Source organism: Xenopus laevis, chromosome 1L (assembly GCF_017654675.1).
Source record: "Xenopus laevis strain J_2021 chromosome 1L, Xenopus_laevis_v10.1, whole genome shotgun sequence".
Classification (NCBI taxonomy): domain Eukaryota; kingdom Metazoa; phylum Chordata; class Amphibia; order Anura; family Pipidae; genus Xenopus; species Xenopus laevis.
In genome coordinates, this window is record NC_054371.1 from 198,696,991 (window position 1) to 198,712,241 (window position 15,251).

Below are 15,251 nucleotides of genomic sequence, written 5' to 3' on the forward strand. Positions count from 1 at the left end.
TACGGTATGTATTTGGGCCTTATGGGGCACCTATACCTCGAGCCCCCTCTGTAGATGCCCCCTCTGTAGATACCCCCTGATGATGGGCAAATCTGTCCCATTTTGCTTTATAGAAAAATAGGTGAAACATATATTCATTTATTTTTTAGACTTTTTTTGCACTGCACATATAGTGCTATTTTTTGTCTACTTTTGAAGAGCCTCTTTACTAGTTTTGGGCTTTTTTTTTTTAGCTAGCTTTGGCTGGTTTTGAAAATTAGACCTGGCAACTCTGTTCTGTACAAATTTTGGCTTTTTATCATTTATAGCAGCTGGTCAAATCCACATTGTGGGTTTGACCGAGTGCTGGCCATTTCTTTCTGTGTTTCGTAAATTAAGGGCAGAGACACAGGCTCAGAATCGGGGAGATAAGTCGCCCTGCGACAAATCTCTTCGGCGACTAATCTCCCCGAACTGCCTTCCCACAGCGCTCAGAATTATTCGTTTTCTGAAGTTGCCTGAAGTTTCCTCGCGAGGCAACTCCAGAAAACGAATAGATCCAAATAGCATCCCAATGGCGATTTACATTCCAGCCGGCGGGAAGGCAGTTTGGGGAGATTAGTTGCCTGATAAAGTCCCAATGTTTTCGCGGGGCAACTAAATCTCCCCGAATCTGAGCCTGTGTCTCTGCCCTAAAAGTGAGGTCTGAGCGAATTTACAATCAAATAACTACCTGAAGCTCTACATTGTGGCTCCCACAGGAGAGTGGCTAATAGTTGTCACTGCTACAAGATAAAACCTTGTGTCCAGAGCTTATGAAGCAAATACACGCGACAGGCAACAATATCATCCAGTGTAATCATTATCATTTTACACTGTGACAAATCAAATCTGTATTATTGGGCAAGTCCCCTTCATCTTGCTATTTATCCTGCTTCGCTCCAGGTGTTGCTGATCTAGAATTCCCAGTCTCACCTGCAGTCACTTCAGACAGAGTTACAGCGGACTGATCGTCACGCAGAGAATGGCATTGCACAATGACGTCAGTACAGTTACTCGGCCTCATGGCTGTCTGTGCCGATAAAAGAGCAAAGCCGTCTCTTTGTTCCTTACCTGTCCCGCTCCACGTCTGAAAAGCACTTCCCCACCGTCCTCCAAACCTGCCATAGACACGCTACTTTTCGGACTACTACACGCATACGCCAATTGGACACTCAAGGCTTCCGTTTTCTGTCATTTACCATCGAGTTTAGAAGCCGCTACACTGCCATTAGCTGCATAGAGCGCCCTCTGTTGGTTGCTTATCAGTTATTGTGTTCTGACGCCGGGGAGGACGTTCAGGCACATTGGATACGCTGAATAAATATCTTTCAATGGGAGACTAAATAAAAAAGCTTCTACTCCAGAATTCATTTGCTTTGTGGTGGCTGGAAAACGTGTTATTATTGCTACAAATAGCACGAATATAAACTTATCTGATTGGGCTTTCAACTCTCAATGATATGGTGAAAGGGGTTGTTCACCTTTAAATTAACTTTTATGATGTAGAAAGTGATATTCTGAGACAATTTGCAATTGATTTGAATTTTTTATTATTTTTCGGTTTTTGATGCCCCGAATCCAGGATTTGGGTTGGGATTCGGCCAGGTTTCGACCTCTTTCAGCAGGATTCAGATTCGGCCGAAGCAAATCCGAATTTGCATATGCAAATTAGGGGCAGGGAGGGAAATTGCAAGATTTTTTGTCACAAAACAAGGAAGTTAAAAATGTTTCCCCTGGTTCCGTAATCGTCCGAATCTTTCGCCAAGGATTCGGGGGTTCGGCCGAATCCAAAATAGTGGATTTGGTCCATCCCTAGTTTTTGAGTTATTTAGCTTTTTATTCCACAGCTCTCCAGTTAGCAAGTTCAGCACTCTGGTTGCTAAGGTCCAAATAGGGTTACCACCTGTCTAGTTTTCACCCAGACAGCCCAGGTCCAGTGACACTGAGATATTTGGCGTATGCACAGCATGCGCCAGAAACTCCGTAAATGACCAAAGGGAAGGAAGATGATCTGAAGAAAACCAATTATGCGGAATATGCCGCCTATGAGCTCCGCTGTGTAACTTCAGAATTAGGCACACATTTTTCACTAATGCACAAAGTGGGGCGGAAGCAGGGAGGGGGCACTATGGAGGGTAGTGAATGGGGATTAGTTCTCCTTTAAAGGACCAGTAACATCATAAAAATGTTTTAAACAAATTCGTTAGTATACATCGGACAAAAAAAAACACCAATACAAATTAAACTTTAAAATTGCAAAGTCTTTATTAAGAAATAACTTTCGAAACTCCGCTTGTGCTCCTCTTTAGAAAGAGACTGGGCGATCCATTGTGCGGTGCTCGATTTCTCCTCCCTGCCTTCCTTATAGGAGATAGCCAGGGAGGAGAAATCGAGCACCACACAATGGATTGTCGCCATGTCTGAAGAGGATGGAATTCTCTTGCATAAATGTTCTGCGTGTTATTAAATGAGCAGATATGACCTGTATGCCTGTTATAAGCGAAGAGACTGATAATTTACCTTTGATTATAAGATCATTTGAATCATACTTTCTAAATGTTAGGGTTTGAGGCCCATAGGTCAGGGCAGTCAGACTTTTCAATTCTTAACAGAAATATTTAATTTATTTATTACTAATAGCAGATCATTCTGAGGAACGAGGTAACAAGGATCTCTGGTCAGGTAATTGTATTGGTGCTAGTCGGGTATTTTTTTTTAAATAACATCCAATTTGTTTATTTACATTGGTGCTTGCATTATCCTAATACACTTGCAGCAGTAAGGGTATGATACCATTAGCATCTCTGTTCCAATGGAAACATTAGACCCAGTGCTTAGGCTGCAGCCTCACAGTAACCACACTTCCCTTTGGGCCATAGGACTAGTGATGTGCAGGTCACAAAAACTGACCAACACCTGCCCCAAAGCAGCCTGCACCCACCTGCGCAAACAGGCCCTTATTTTTACCTCAACCCAAACTCGTTGGTGATGGGCCGAATCTGGCATGTTTCACTTCACTGAAAATTTGTGTAATAGTAAAATAGTGACAGACTAGTGATGTGCAGGTCGGGGTTTTCCTGACCCACACCCAACCCTAACCCGCCCTGCTGCAGCCGACGCCCGCCCACACCCGCGCTTCCAGGGTCCTTTTATAGACCTGCGCCAAGCCGCCACGCCGATGACATCACAATGACATCACAATGACATCACAAAAGAGGCGGGCGAGCAGGCTCGAGACTATAAAATCAGACTCTGGATGCCGGCATTTGAAGGTGGCAGTGCGAGGTCGACCCAAACCCGCCCGGCCTGCACATCACTATGGCAGACAGTGTGCCTTAACTCTTAAAGTGATACTGACAGCAACAAAATTACTCTTCAAAATATTAATGTACATAAAAAAGTTACATTTAGGTCAAAGTAATCATTTTTCACTGATATGGCTGCTTTTGTTAGTAATTGTTACTTAAAGGGGTGGTTCACCTTTAAAGTAACTTTTAGTATGTTATAGAACGACCAATTCGAAGTAACTTTTCAATTGTTTTTCATTATTTATTTTTTTTATAGTTTTATAGTTATTTGTCTTTTTCTTCTGAAATTATGAGGGTAGACTGTCATGGTTGCGGTTGTTTTCTCTGGAAAAAAGGCGCTTGCGAGGGGACATGATTACACTTTACAAGTACAAGAGGACATTATAGACAAATAGCAGGGGACCTTTTTACCCATAAAGTGGATCACCGTACCAGAGGCCACCCCTTTAGACTAGAAGAAAAGAACTTTCATTTGAAGCAACGTAGGTGGTTCTTCACAGTCAGGACAGTGAGGTTGTGGAATGCACTGCCGGGTGATGTTGTGATGCTGATTCAGTTAATGCCTTTAAGTATGGCTTGGATGATTTTTTGGACAGACGTAATATCAAAGGCTATTGTGATACTAAACTCTATAGTTAGTATAGATATGGGCATATAGAATTTAATTAAAAGTAGGGACTCGGGAGGAATGTGTATGGATGCTGGGTTTTCATTTGGAGGGGTTGAACTTGATGGACTTTGTCTTTTTTCAACCCAATTTAACTATGTAACTATGTAACTATATTTGCAGCTTTCAAATGGGCGTTGCTGTCCCCTTCTAAAAAACAAATGCTCTGTAAGGCTACAAATGTATTGTTATTGCTACTTTCTATTAGTTATCTTTCTGTTCAGGCCTCTCCTCTTCATATTCAAATCTTTTATTCAAATCAGTGCATGGTTGCTGGGGTAATTTGGGCCCTAGTTACCAGATTGCTTACAATGCAAATTGAAGAGCTGCTGAATAAAAAGCTAAATAACTCAAAAATCTTCAGTAATAAAAAAAATAAAACATATCACTCTCTACATCATACTAAAAGTTATCTCAAAGGTGAACAACCCCTTCAATGATAGATGTAAAAAAAGGTTTCATTTCTGGTCTTTAAAGCTCACCTGGGACAGAGTTAAAGGACAAGCTAAAATGTTGAAAGGAAAGAGCCCGCATCTGTTGGAAGGATTATCTGGCATATGTATAACACGTCGAACGGCATTTTATTTATTTTAGAAACATATGTCCTACTCTACGTGTGCCAGTGCTCACAGTAAGTGACTTCACATGTTGCCAAACCTATTTCCCACGGGCTGTTTGCCTGTCTCTGATCAGTCACATGACGCCAGTGTAGGTCGCCGCTTGATGAGGTCATTGTGAAATCTCTCCTACCCCACGTGACTGGCCTGGCAGCGTGAGCTCTAAGAAGGAACTGCTGTAAAATCTTCTCAGTGATGAGACACAGCTGATTCCGACACGGCTCACAATGATCCGCAGAGCGCGGTTGAGTCTAAAACCCAACGTTAAGCCGGGCGGCCGGGGCCCTGGCCCTAGTCCCGGTACTACACCCGGCAGTGGTGGAAATGCTACCGAGCCAAACAGGGCCTCTCAAGCATCTCCTGGACCGAACCATGAAACCCCCGAGAAGGATAAAGCAGTGGAGTGTTCCGAAGTGCCTGAGACGAGGGAAGAGAACTCCGTGCCGGATCTTGCTGACCGAGGGGACTCGATGATTCTGGAAAAGAAGGGAACAGACCTGTAAGTGACAGCTGATTGGCCCTGAGTGATCTATACAGTGTATTCCCTACAGGGGACATCAGTTTGATAGAAGGGAATTGTATCGTATTTGAAGTTATTCTTAGCATAAAGCAAGATATGGGCAAGTGCTTATGTGCCCAGTTACAGGTGAGCCCATTCAACCTGACTACTTGCCTTAAGATGGTCATAGATGTTGAGATTTTTAAAAGATCAAATCCTCATCGTGAGACCACGATTTTCTCGGAATGATTGTACGAATTGACCATCAACTAAAAAGACCAATTTGCCAGGAAAACAAAGGGGAGCTGCCTGCTTGGCCCTGCAAACATAGATAGATTGCACTGGGACCGACAGATTTTTTGACCTGGCCGATCAATTTCCTGACCGATGTTGGCCAAAAAATCGATAATTTCGAAGGATTGGTCGTACTTCCCTAAAATCCGGTTGTTCGGCAAGAAGAATCGTCGCGTCTATGGGGAGCTTTAGACTACAGCAGTGATCCCCAACCAGTAGCTCTTGGGTAACATGTAACAATAGGGATGGGCAAATTTGACCCGTTTAGTTTCGCCAAAAACTCGCCTGCGAAGTGTTGCCGACGCCCATTACAGTCTGGGCGTCAAAAAAATGTTGTCGCACGGTGAAATTTTTTTGACGTATGACGCCATACAAGTCTATGGGCGTCCTTTTTGCGGTGAATCAAGGCAAAAAAATTCGCCCATCCCTACTCTCCAACCCCTTGATTGTTGCTCCCAGTGGCCTAAAGGCAGGAGCTTATTTTTGAATTCCAGGCTTGGAGGCAAGTTTTGGTTGTATTAAAACCATTAAGTGGCTGGCATCCGTTGCTGCAGTACAGTTGCGCCAAAAGAATAGGGTGCACACATCAAATGCATGAAATGAAAGAAACCGGAGTTAGAAAACTTTCAATACAGTTATGTCTGATTTGCCTCACGACCCAATCATAATTGTGTCCATGTTGCTACAGTTGTTTCAAGGCCTGCAATGATGCTTTGCCCATAAATTATGGGAACATTTGCTGCATTATAGTTAATAAAAAATATGGTAATTGTATCTGCAATTGCACTTCGCACATGTGGTAAGTAAACAATGGTGCACATCTGACTGCTGTCTTTTTACTTGTTTCCCTCATTCTATACCATTTTCTTGTCAGGTGCAACAATGCTCCCCCAGCTGCTGCTGAAGTCCAGCTATGTTCAACATCGACACCGCTCCAGCGAAGGAAGAGGATTGCTACTTTGCCTAATCTTGCAAAGCCGAGGGTCTCCATTCCTTCGACTGTTACCACATTACCACTGAAAGCTTCTCAAGGAGACATTCCTATAGCTGTACCTAGTACTGGTGTGGCTGAAACCGCTACTCCAGAGAAAGTCAAGTTAGAGAGTTCTTTCAAAATACCTACTCCCTGTGGCATTTCCCAACCATCATTGCCTGAAAAGAGGACTCCGGTACCCCAGGTTCCACAGTTTACCCCATTTAAGAAACCTGTCCTTAAACAGCCTGAAGTTAGTCCTGTGAAAGCTGTTGAACCTCAATCAAAGGATGATCTGTGTCCACTTAAAGAGAGACCATCTCAGGGATCCAGCATCAGCGAAGAATACCTAAAGAAAACAAAACCTTCCCCTGTAAAGAAACTTGTCGGTAATTTGGAGAAAGAAAGACTCAAAAGAGCTAAAAAATTAAGGGAGTTGCTTCGTGACGAACTAAGAAAAGAGAGAGTAAGGATTGTTTTTTTTTTGTAATTTTTTACTAGAATGTCAGCTATCATAAATTTGCTGTTTATGTTTTCTTAACATAGCCCACCTGTCTTTTTGGGGGAGGATTTTGTGCATCTTTAGAAAGCCAGCATGTCTGAATGAAGTGAAAGTACCCTGTGTCGCAAGAGAAAGATTTTAACATATGCAGGATAGGAATGGAATGTCTCGTTAAATTATTTCCCGTTTCGCTGGCACTATTCTGTTAACTAAAATTTACTATAGTCATATCTCTTACATGTCTTGAAATGCCAGAGAGATTTCTATTACCCACATTGTGAATAATACAGGACATAATGTTTTCCAATACTCTTTAGTTTTGTCTTTGTTTATATTTGTGTGTTTGTATGTGTGTGCATTCTTTAAATACCCAGGGACCCATGGTGATGTGAAGAGCATGAAGTACAATGTTATGATCTGTGCTTTTCTATTAACTTGTTTTTAAGTATCAATTTTCAATATGTTGAACGTTATGAAGTAGTTTTGCACTCAGCAACTTCCACTGAGGTTCAAGTGGGGGAGGTGATTCACGCTTGTATGTATTACACGTACTTCACTCTCTTTACGTCACCGTGGCTTCCCACCAGACAGGGTATTTAAGTGGGTTTCACTTTGAAAAAGGCTGATGGCTCAGCCGAAACATTAGTGTGTGCCAACAATAAAAACACTTTTATTTTGAAAAAACCCTGTGAGCGCAGTTTCTCCAACTTGAAGCTTGAATACTTTACCAAACACTGCACCCAGGCATCAGAAGATCAGCTGTTTGTTGTGAGTGCCGATATCATGACCTATGAGATATATATATAACGAAATGCTTCCTTGATAAAGGCCCCAAAGTGGGCCGAAACGTTGGAGACACTGTGATATTATAATAAACTACTGAATTCTTTGGAAAACGGAGTGCTGGTCCTTTCTACAATTTTATATATATATATATATATATATATATATATATATATATATATATATATATATATATATATATATATATATATATATATATATATATATATATATATATATATATATATATATATATATATATATATATCACATACAGTTAGGTCCAGAGTTAGCTGCAGACTTTCAGCTTTAATTCAGTGGGTTGAACAAAAAGATTGTGTTAAAAAAAGGGTATACTTACTCACATTTTTATGCAATCACTTAATTTCAGGGGCTAATAAGTAATTGGACAAATTAAAAAACAGAAAATAAAATGTTAATTTCTTACACTTGGTTGAAACACTTTTTCTGTCAATGAAAGCCTGAAGTCTTTTAATGCTCTGCCAGGCCTTTACTGCAGCGGCTTTCAGTTGCTGTTTGTGGGCCTTTCTGTCGGAAGTTTAGTCTTCAACAAGTGAAATGCAGCTCAATTGGGTTCAGATCATGTGACTGACTTTGCCATTCAAGAATATTCCACTTCTTTGCTTTAATAAACTCCTGGGTTACTTTGGCTGTATGTTTTGGGTTATTGTCCTTCTCTATTATGAAATGCCTCCAATCAATTTGACTGCATTTAGCTGGATTTGAGCAGACAGTATGTCTCTGAACAGCTCAGAATTCATTCGGCTGCTTCTGTCCTGTGTCACATCATGGATAAACACTAGTGTCCCAGTGCCACTGGCAGCCATGCACGCCCAAGTCATCACACTGCCTCCCAAATGTTTTATAGATGATGTGATATGCTTTGGATCATGAGCTGTTTCCACGCCTTCTCCACACTTTTTTCTTGCCATCATTCTGGTAGAGGTTGATCTTGGTTTCATCTGTCCAAAGAATGTTTTTCCAGAACTATGCTGGCTTTTTTAGAGGTTTTTTAGCAAAGTCCAATCTAGCCTTTCTATTCTTGATGCTTATGAGCGGCTTGCACCTTGCAGTGCACCCTCTGTATTTACTTTCATGCAGTCTTCTCTTTAGGGTAAGGCCACACTAAGCGATAGCGCGGCGATTTGACTCGCCGCGACTATTCGCCGCGACTTTTAATCCTCAATCGCTGGCGAACCTGTGGCGCTGGCGTCTATGGGGAATCGCTGCGTAAAAACACACGCGGCGATCTTTTTTCTATTGTCGCTCGAAATCGCCTCGCTAGGCGATTTCGAGCGACAATAGAAAAAAGATCGCCGCGTGTGTTTTTACGCAGCGATTCCCCATAGATGCCAGCGCCACAGGTTCGCCAGCGATTGAAGATTAAAAGTCGCGGCGAATAGTCGCGGCGAGTCAAATCGCCGCGCTATCGCTTAGTGTGGCCTTACCCTTATGGTAGACTTGGATATCGATACGCCTACCTCCTGGAGAGTGTTGTTCACTTGTTTGGCTGTTGTGAAGGGGTTTTTCTTCGCCATGGAAATGATTCAGAGATCATCCACCACTGTTGTCTTCCGTGGACGTTCAGGTCTTTTTGCGTTGCTGAGTTCAAACTGTAGATTTTGCCACTAATTAATATTGTAGCAATTTCTCAGATGTTTTTTTCTGTTTTTGCAGCTTAAGGATGGCTTGTTTCACCTGCATGGAGAGCTCCTTTGACCTGGATGTTGTTTACAGCCAAATCTTCCACATACAAGCACCCCACTCAAATAAACTCCAGGGCTTTTATCTGCTTCATTGATAATGACATAACAAAGGAATTGCCCACATTTGCCCATGAAATAGCCTTTGAGTCAGTGTCCACTGACTTTTGAGCCCCTGGTCCAATTACTTTTGAGCACCTGAAATGAAGTGATTGCGTTAAAAAAGGCATTAGTTCCTCACATTTTTATGCAATCTTTTAACCTGAATGCTCAGAAACTGCGGTTTTCTGGATAAGGGATCTTTCTGTTATTTTGATCTCCATACCTTAAGTCTACTAAAAAAAAATCATTTAAACACAAATTAAACCCAAATGGATTCTATTGCCACCAGTGAGAATTATTTATATCTTAGTTGGGATCAAGTAGAATGCACTGTTTTATTAATATCGAGAAAAAATAAATAATTTTTTAAAATTTTGAATTATTTACTTATAATGGACTCTATGAGAGATGGCCTTCACATAATTTGGTGCTTTCTTTATATCACTCTTGATAAAGGGCCTAGCCGGAAACCTGATGTGGAGCACCTACTTCTCCAATAAAGCACTTTGCAGTCGAAGTTTACTGCCTTGGATTTGTCCTGCAAGCTACTATATTTCTTTCTGGATAACTGGTTCTGTACATGTTTACTGAAACCATGGTTGTTTTTGCCTTCAGAGGCAGCACCTATCAAATCTAAAATATCCACATTTGGCAAGTACAGATTTCTCCCGGAAAGATTCAACGAGATAACAAACCTAATCCAAATCTTAAGGTCCCCATAGATGCAAAGATTTTCTTTGGTGAACGCCCAATTTTAGTGCAATCCAACAAATCCGTCACATTATCGTGAGGTTGGTGGGAATCAAACGATCGTGTAACTAATGATTTTTCGTCCGACAAAAAATTTTCATCAGTCACAGTGAAATCTATATATTGTCCAATTGTTTGCAGGGCCAAGCAGGCAGCTATCCTCCATTTTCCTGGCTTGATGTTGATGCACAAATCGTACATTTAAACAATCGTTTCAAGATAAGCTTGGTCTAATGATAACGAAAAGATCTTTTAAAAGTCTTTACATTAATCCATGTTACCTGATGTTGCTTTGTTTTTGTTTGTAGAGAGCATCAAAGGGAAAGTATTCGAGTATAGACCTCAGCAGTGAAGTAGACCACTCCAAAATGACCATGAGAGACTTCATTCACTACATCCCAGAAAACAACCCTATGACGTAGGTTACTATGCACTTAAATGTGACTGGCTGACATACTGTCTGTTGTTGCTGCTGCAAATGTAGCCTAAGGCTACATATCAATTGGTTTTGCTTCTTATTATTACTTGTCTTTCTATTCAGGCGCTCTCTTGTTTATATTATATTCCTGTCTCTTAAGGTGGCCATACAAGGAGAGATCCGCCAAACGAGTGGATCTCTCCCCGATATGCCCACCTTGAGGTGGGCAATATCGGGCTGATCCGATCGTGGGCCCTAGTTACGGGCGGACGGATCGCGGGACCGCACCAACGAACAGATGCGGCCGCGATCCGACGGGATTGGCCAGAAATCGATCGGGGAAGCTCGTCCGAGGGCCCCGTACACGGGCCTATAAGCTGCCGACTTGGTCTGTCGGCAGCTTTTATCGGCCCGTGTATGGCCACTTTTATTCAGTCAGTCATGTTTGCTAGGGTTATTTGCCGATATTTCAATCTAGAGAGCTGCTGAATAAACAGCTAAATAACTCAAAAACCACAAATAATAACAATTGAAGGGTGAAGGTGAACAACCCCTTTGCAAACTAAAAAGCCTCCATTTGTACCTAGACCTTTTTTTTAAATGTCTCTGGGGAACTTTATATTTTTCTGCTGGTTGTAACCTACTGTATTATTTTATTAACTGTAAGAGCCTGCTCCACACAGTCCAGTTTTCTAGGTTGTTGTTAATGATTACCTTAAAAGAAAAATTCCATTCAGCCTGTTGTTTATACTGTTTCTTACATAAAGATTACAGGTGTGACACATACACTCTAGGCTGTTAGCGTCACTGCCATTTTGTTGTTAGCAACATTGTAGCAAATACTTTTGAGTATTTATTATTACATAATAGATGACGTTGAAAAGAGACATGCATCCATCAAGTTTAAACCTTTTGCTTAAGTAAAACTTGCTTCACGTCTTGTTGATCCATTGTTAAGCAAAATGAATAAATATATGAAGCCTCTTATGCCCCAGAGGAAGGAAAAATCCTTCCTGAGTCAGACCAGTTACTAGATCAACATTGTACTAATCGTTAATTTCAGTAACCTTATACAGCCAAACCTTTATTTTACCTTCTCCTGGGGACTGTGGAGGGTAATCAAAATTGAGACTGTTCTAACTGATACACACGCAGGATACATACATTGTATATTAACTGCACATTTGGCCATTTATTCCAGTGCTTCCAGGCTGCATTTTTCTGTTGTCTATGAAACTGTATTTCAATGTATAATTAAATTAAATGTTCCAGCACCTTCATGTCATCTCAATTCAGCTGCTCTGTGTTATGTTTTCTATAGGTCTTCTCTTTTTGACAAAACGACAGGTGACAAGTCTCCCACTGCTGAATCTCAGAGTGCTGTGTAAGTCTGTGTATTAGATTTTTCCCACTTTTTTTTTTTTTGGATTTTTCAAATTAAACAGTTTGTAAGAATAGAAATAGAGAGAAAATGTAGAGAGGAGAAAACGAAAAGACAGTTTCTGTCAACCTTTAAATTCAACATAATCTTAAAGGAACAGTTCAGTATAAAAAAAAAAACTGGGTAAATAGGCCGTGCAAAATATTTTTTTTTTTCAAATATAAAACATATTAGCCAGAACAGTACTTCATGCTTTGCAGCTCTCTTGGTTTCCACTAATTGGTTACCAGTCAGTAACCAATCAGTAATCATTTGCTTTTGAATCTGAGCTGAATGCTGAGGATCAATTGCAAACTCACTGAATAGTTATGTCCCACGTGACTCCCCTTCAAGTTGCTGACTAACTCAGAGTTAGAGAACTGCAAAGCAGGAAGTAGTGTTCTGGAAATTATGTTAGAAATCCAGTCACTCCAGCCTTTATGCATTACATTTTTGGCTAACTAACTATATTAGAAACATTTTTTTATTTTGCACAATATTTACCCAGTTTTTAATTTTTACACTGAACGATTCTTTTACGTTTAAAGTGAGTATAGAATGGTAAATACTTTATAGGTTTTTCAAATGCCCTTATTTACACCACTGCCCATCTGTATAGCTGGGAGTAAATCTTTCCCTCAGGCTGCAATGGATCAGCTTTGCAGTCTATGGCTTTGCTGCTTTATAGATAGCGAAGAAGCACGCACTCCATGGGCCAATCGATATAATAAAAGGTCTTTATTAGAACAGCTAAAACAAACCTTATGCGTTTCGTATCCGGAGATACTTAGTCATAGGCATAATTGAAAACAGCCGTGAACTGACATTTAAACAAGTAAAAAGGATATGACGTACAAATCAGTGATCCTAAATTTTAACCCTAAAATTTAAATTGTTTCAGCTGAAATGAAATCTCTACTTTTATATATTTTTTTTTTAAATCAATTCAAATCATTACACATAGTTCTAAATTACTTTAAATCATTTCAATTCTTTCAGAATCATTATTGAGACAATTTTTCTTAAGACCATTTTATAAGACTATTTTTTAGGACCATTTTTTAGGACAAGACAGAATGCTGAAAAATAGTAGAAATAATGGATAAATCATGAAGTACATAATTTTTAACCGCTTCAAAATCAGCATCTAGATTCAAGAATATTCATTTGCGTCGTGGAACTCATACCAAATAAACATGGATTCATATCACATTACATTCATATCATTGCAAAACATTGAGAAAGAACTAAAGAAAGGGAGAACGGGGATGTAATGCTTGTTAATTAAATCGAACTACGAATAGGACACGTACTATCAACCAAGGCACTCTACTTAACTATTTCCCTTAGACCTATAATTTCTCTGTATATGTCTGAATTCCAAGTTGCCTTTAGGAAATTTCCCCAGCGCAACTGCCTGGGAGTTCTCTCTTTAACTGCAGAAAAGTTTATATCAAAAACGATATAAGTCCCAAGGCCTCTTCAAGTAAAAAATATATATTTATTGTTACCCCACATACCCCACCTGTACTAGTTACTGTTTTAATGTGAATAACAATAAATATATATTTTTTACTTGAAGAGGCCTTGGGACTTATATCGTTTTTGATATAAACTTTTCTGCAGTTGATTGCCTTTTTGAACTGGGGCGAGTCCCTTGGGCCTGGCTGAATAACTATATGGACTCCCGATTTTGAATTGAAATATGTGAGTTCTCTCTTTAAGCCCACTTTGGTTCGTTCAGATAGCTCGAAGCACCCTAATGTCACTATTGAAGTGTATATAATTACCACTATGAGGCTCAGAAAGCAGCGATCAAATAAACTTCATTAACATCCTGATGTCTACCGGTTAGATTAAAATGTTAAAAGTGTGATCCATTACGATATTCGTTTACCTTCTAAACGAAGTACTATACAAGTAAAAACTAAACTACATTAATTATGAAAGCAGTTCTCCAAAAATAAATTTAAATAAATAAATAAATGAATAAATAAAAAATAAATCAAAATCAACCTCAGTGGAGATATTCTTGTGTGTATAGAATAATGATAATAGGTTAAGTCATAATAATAATCAATGACCTCAGTGAATAAAATCTCATATATATCTAAAGTGCAGTTAGCATTTTTACAGTGAATAAAATAATATTAATTCTATTTTCATGAAACAACAACAACGAACTATAAGTGCAGTGTGGGCACCACAATTCGATATGTTGGTGTATGTGTGGGGGCAAATGGGCTGGGGTGTCCTCCAACAATTAAACATATATACACAACAATTGGGACTATAAATCCCCGCCCATATGACCCCCAACCAACTCAATTATACATGAATACTTCAAATATGTAAAAGGCAATATTTATTGTTCAACACTATGCCAAAATCTCAAATTAAAAACAATTAAAACCAAACTAAGCAGTGAATATTATAGGTGTAACCCAGCATGGGTAATGATTAAATGTTATGGTGTAAAAGTGGCGTGTCTGGAGCCACCTATAGCGAAAGTTCAAAATTATCCGATGCTGGTATTCGATTAATTATAACCGAATTATGAATAATGGAATATCCCAGGTGTCAAAGTGCCAGAGTCAATAGGTATCAATAAAGCACCCCTTCAGGGTAGGTCTCCTCTAAATAATAACCCCGTTCAATGTTCAAGGGTGAGGAGGGGTTTTATGCACCTGCCGTACGGCCAAAACCCTGTAGGTGAGTACAAAATAATTGGGATGACCAAAAGGACGCCTCCGTGGGGTGTCCTACAAATATGGATGTTTTCCAGGGCAGCCCCACTCAACCAAGATAAAGTATATTACCGACCATGCGGAAGTCCGTGAATGACTGTGAGTCCTTAGAGAGACGTGTGGCAACGTCTTCGTTCCGGTTCCGTGATGAGCAGTATTCGGCAGTCCTGGCGCTTGTGGACCTGTATAGGGGGATCCCCACTTGTATGGCACGCGCTGCACCTCAAATTAATTAATTCTATTTTATTAATTCAATCTAAATTTTAATTTTAATATGTATCCAAACTACTAACACAACTCGTGCTCATATGTCAATCTATCAAATTTCATATCATTTTATCAAAGTGTATTATATATAGACTTCACATATTGTTTCTACACCTGGGTCTTATTTTGCGCTGGGTGAGCAGTTAACTTTAATTTTAT

At 39.9% G+C, this 15,251-nt stretch overlaps 2 protein-coding genes across 6 annotated transcripts in view; one reads left to right on the top strand and one right to left on the bottom strand.

Annotated features, from left to right (window-relative positions):
- smn1.L (survival of motor neuron 1 L homeolog) overlaps positions 1-1,270 on the bottom strand; it is a 14,566-nt gene extending 13,296 nt beyond the window's left edge. Inside the window, exon 1 of one of the 2 annotated variants that reach the window (XM_018239232.2) lies at positions 1,093-1,270. In XM_018239232.2, the coding sequence (XP_018094721.1) occupies positions 1,093-1,146 (54 nt within the window). In that variant the 5' untranslated portion in view covers positions 1,147-1,270. 2 annotated transcript variants of the gene reach the window in all.
- A 3,443-nt stretch (positions 1,271-4,713) lies between these two features.
- bdp1.L (B double prime 1, subunit of RNA polymerase III transcription initiation factor IIIB L homeolog) overlaps positions 4,714-15,251 on the top strand; it is a 68,700-nt gene continuing 58,162 nt past the window's right edge. For all 4 annotated transcript variants that reach the window (XM_018264990.2, XM_018265006.2, XM_018265015.2 and 1 more), the window contains exons 1-4: positions 4,714-5,112; positions 6,281-6,845; positions 10,549-10,658; positions 11,980-12,042. In XM_018264990.2, coding sequence (XP_018120479.1) covers positions 4,841-5,112; positions 6,281-6,845; positions 10,549-10,658; positions 11,980-12,042 — 1,010 coding nt within the window. In that variant the 5' untranslated portion in view covers positions 4,714-4,840. The remainder of the gene's footprint in view (positions 5,113-6,280; positions 6,846-10,548; positions 10,659-11,979; positions 12,043-15,251) is intronic.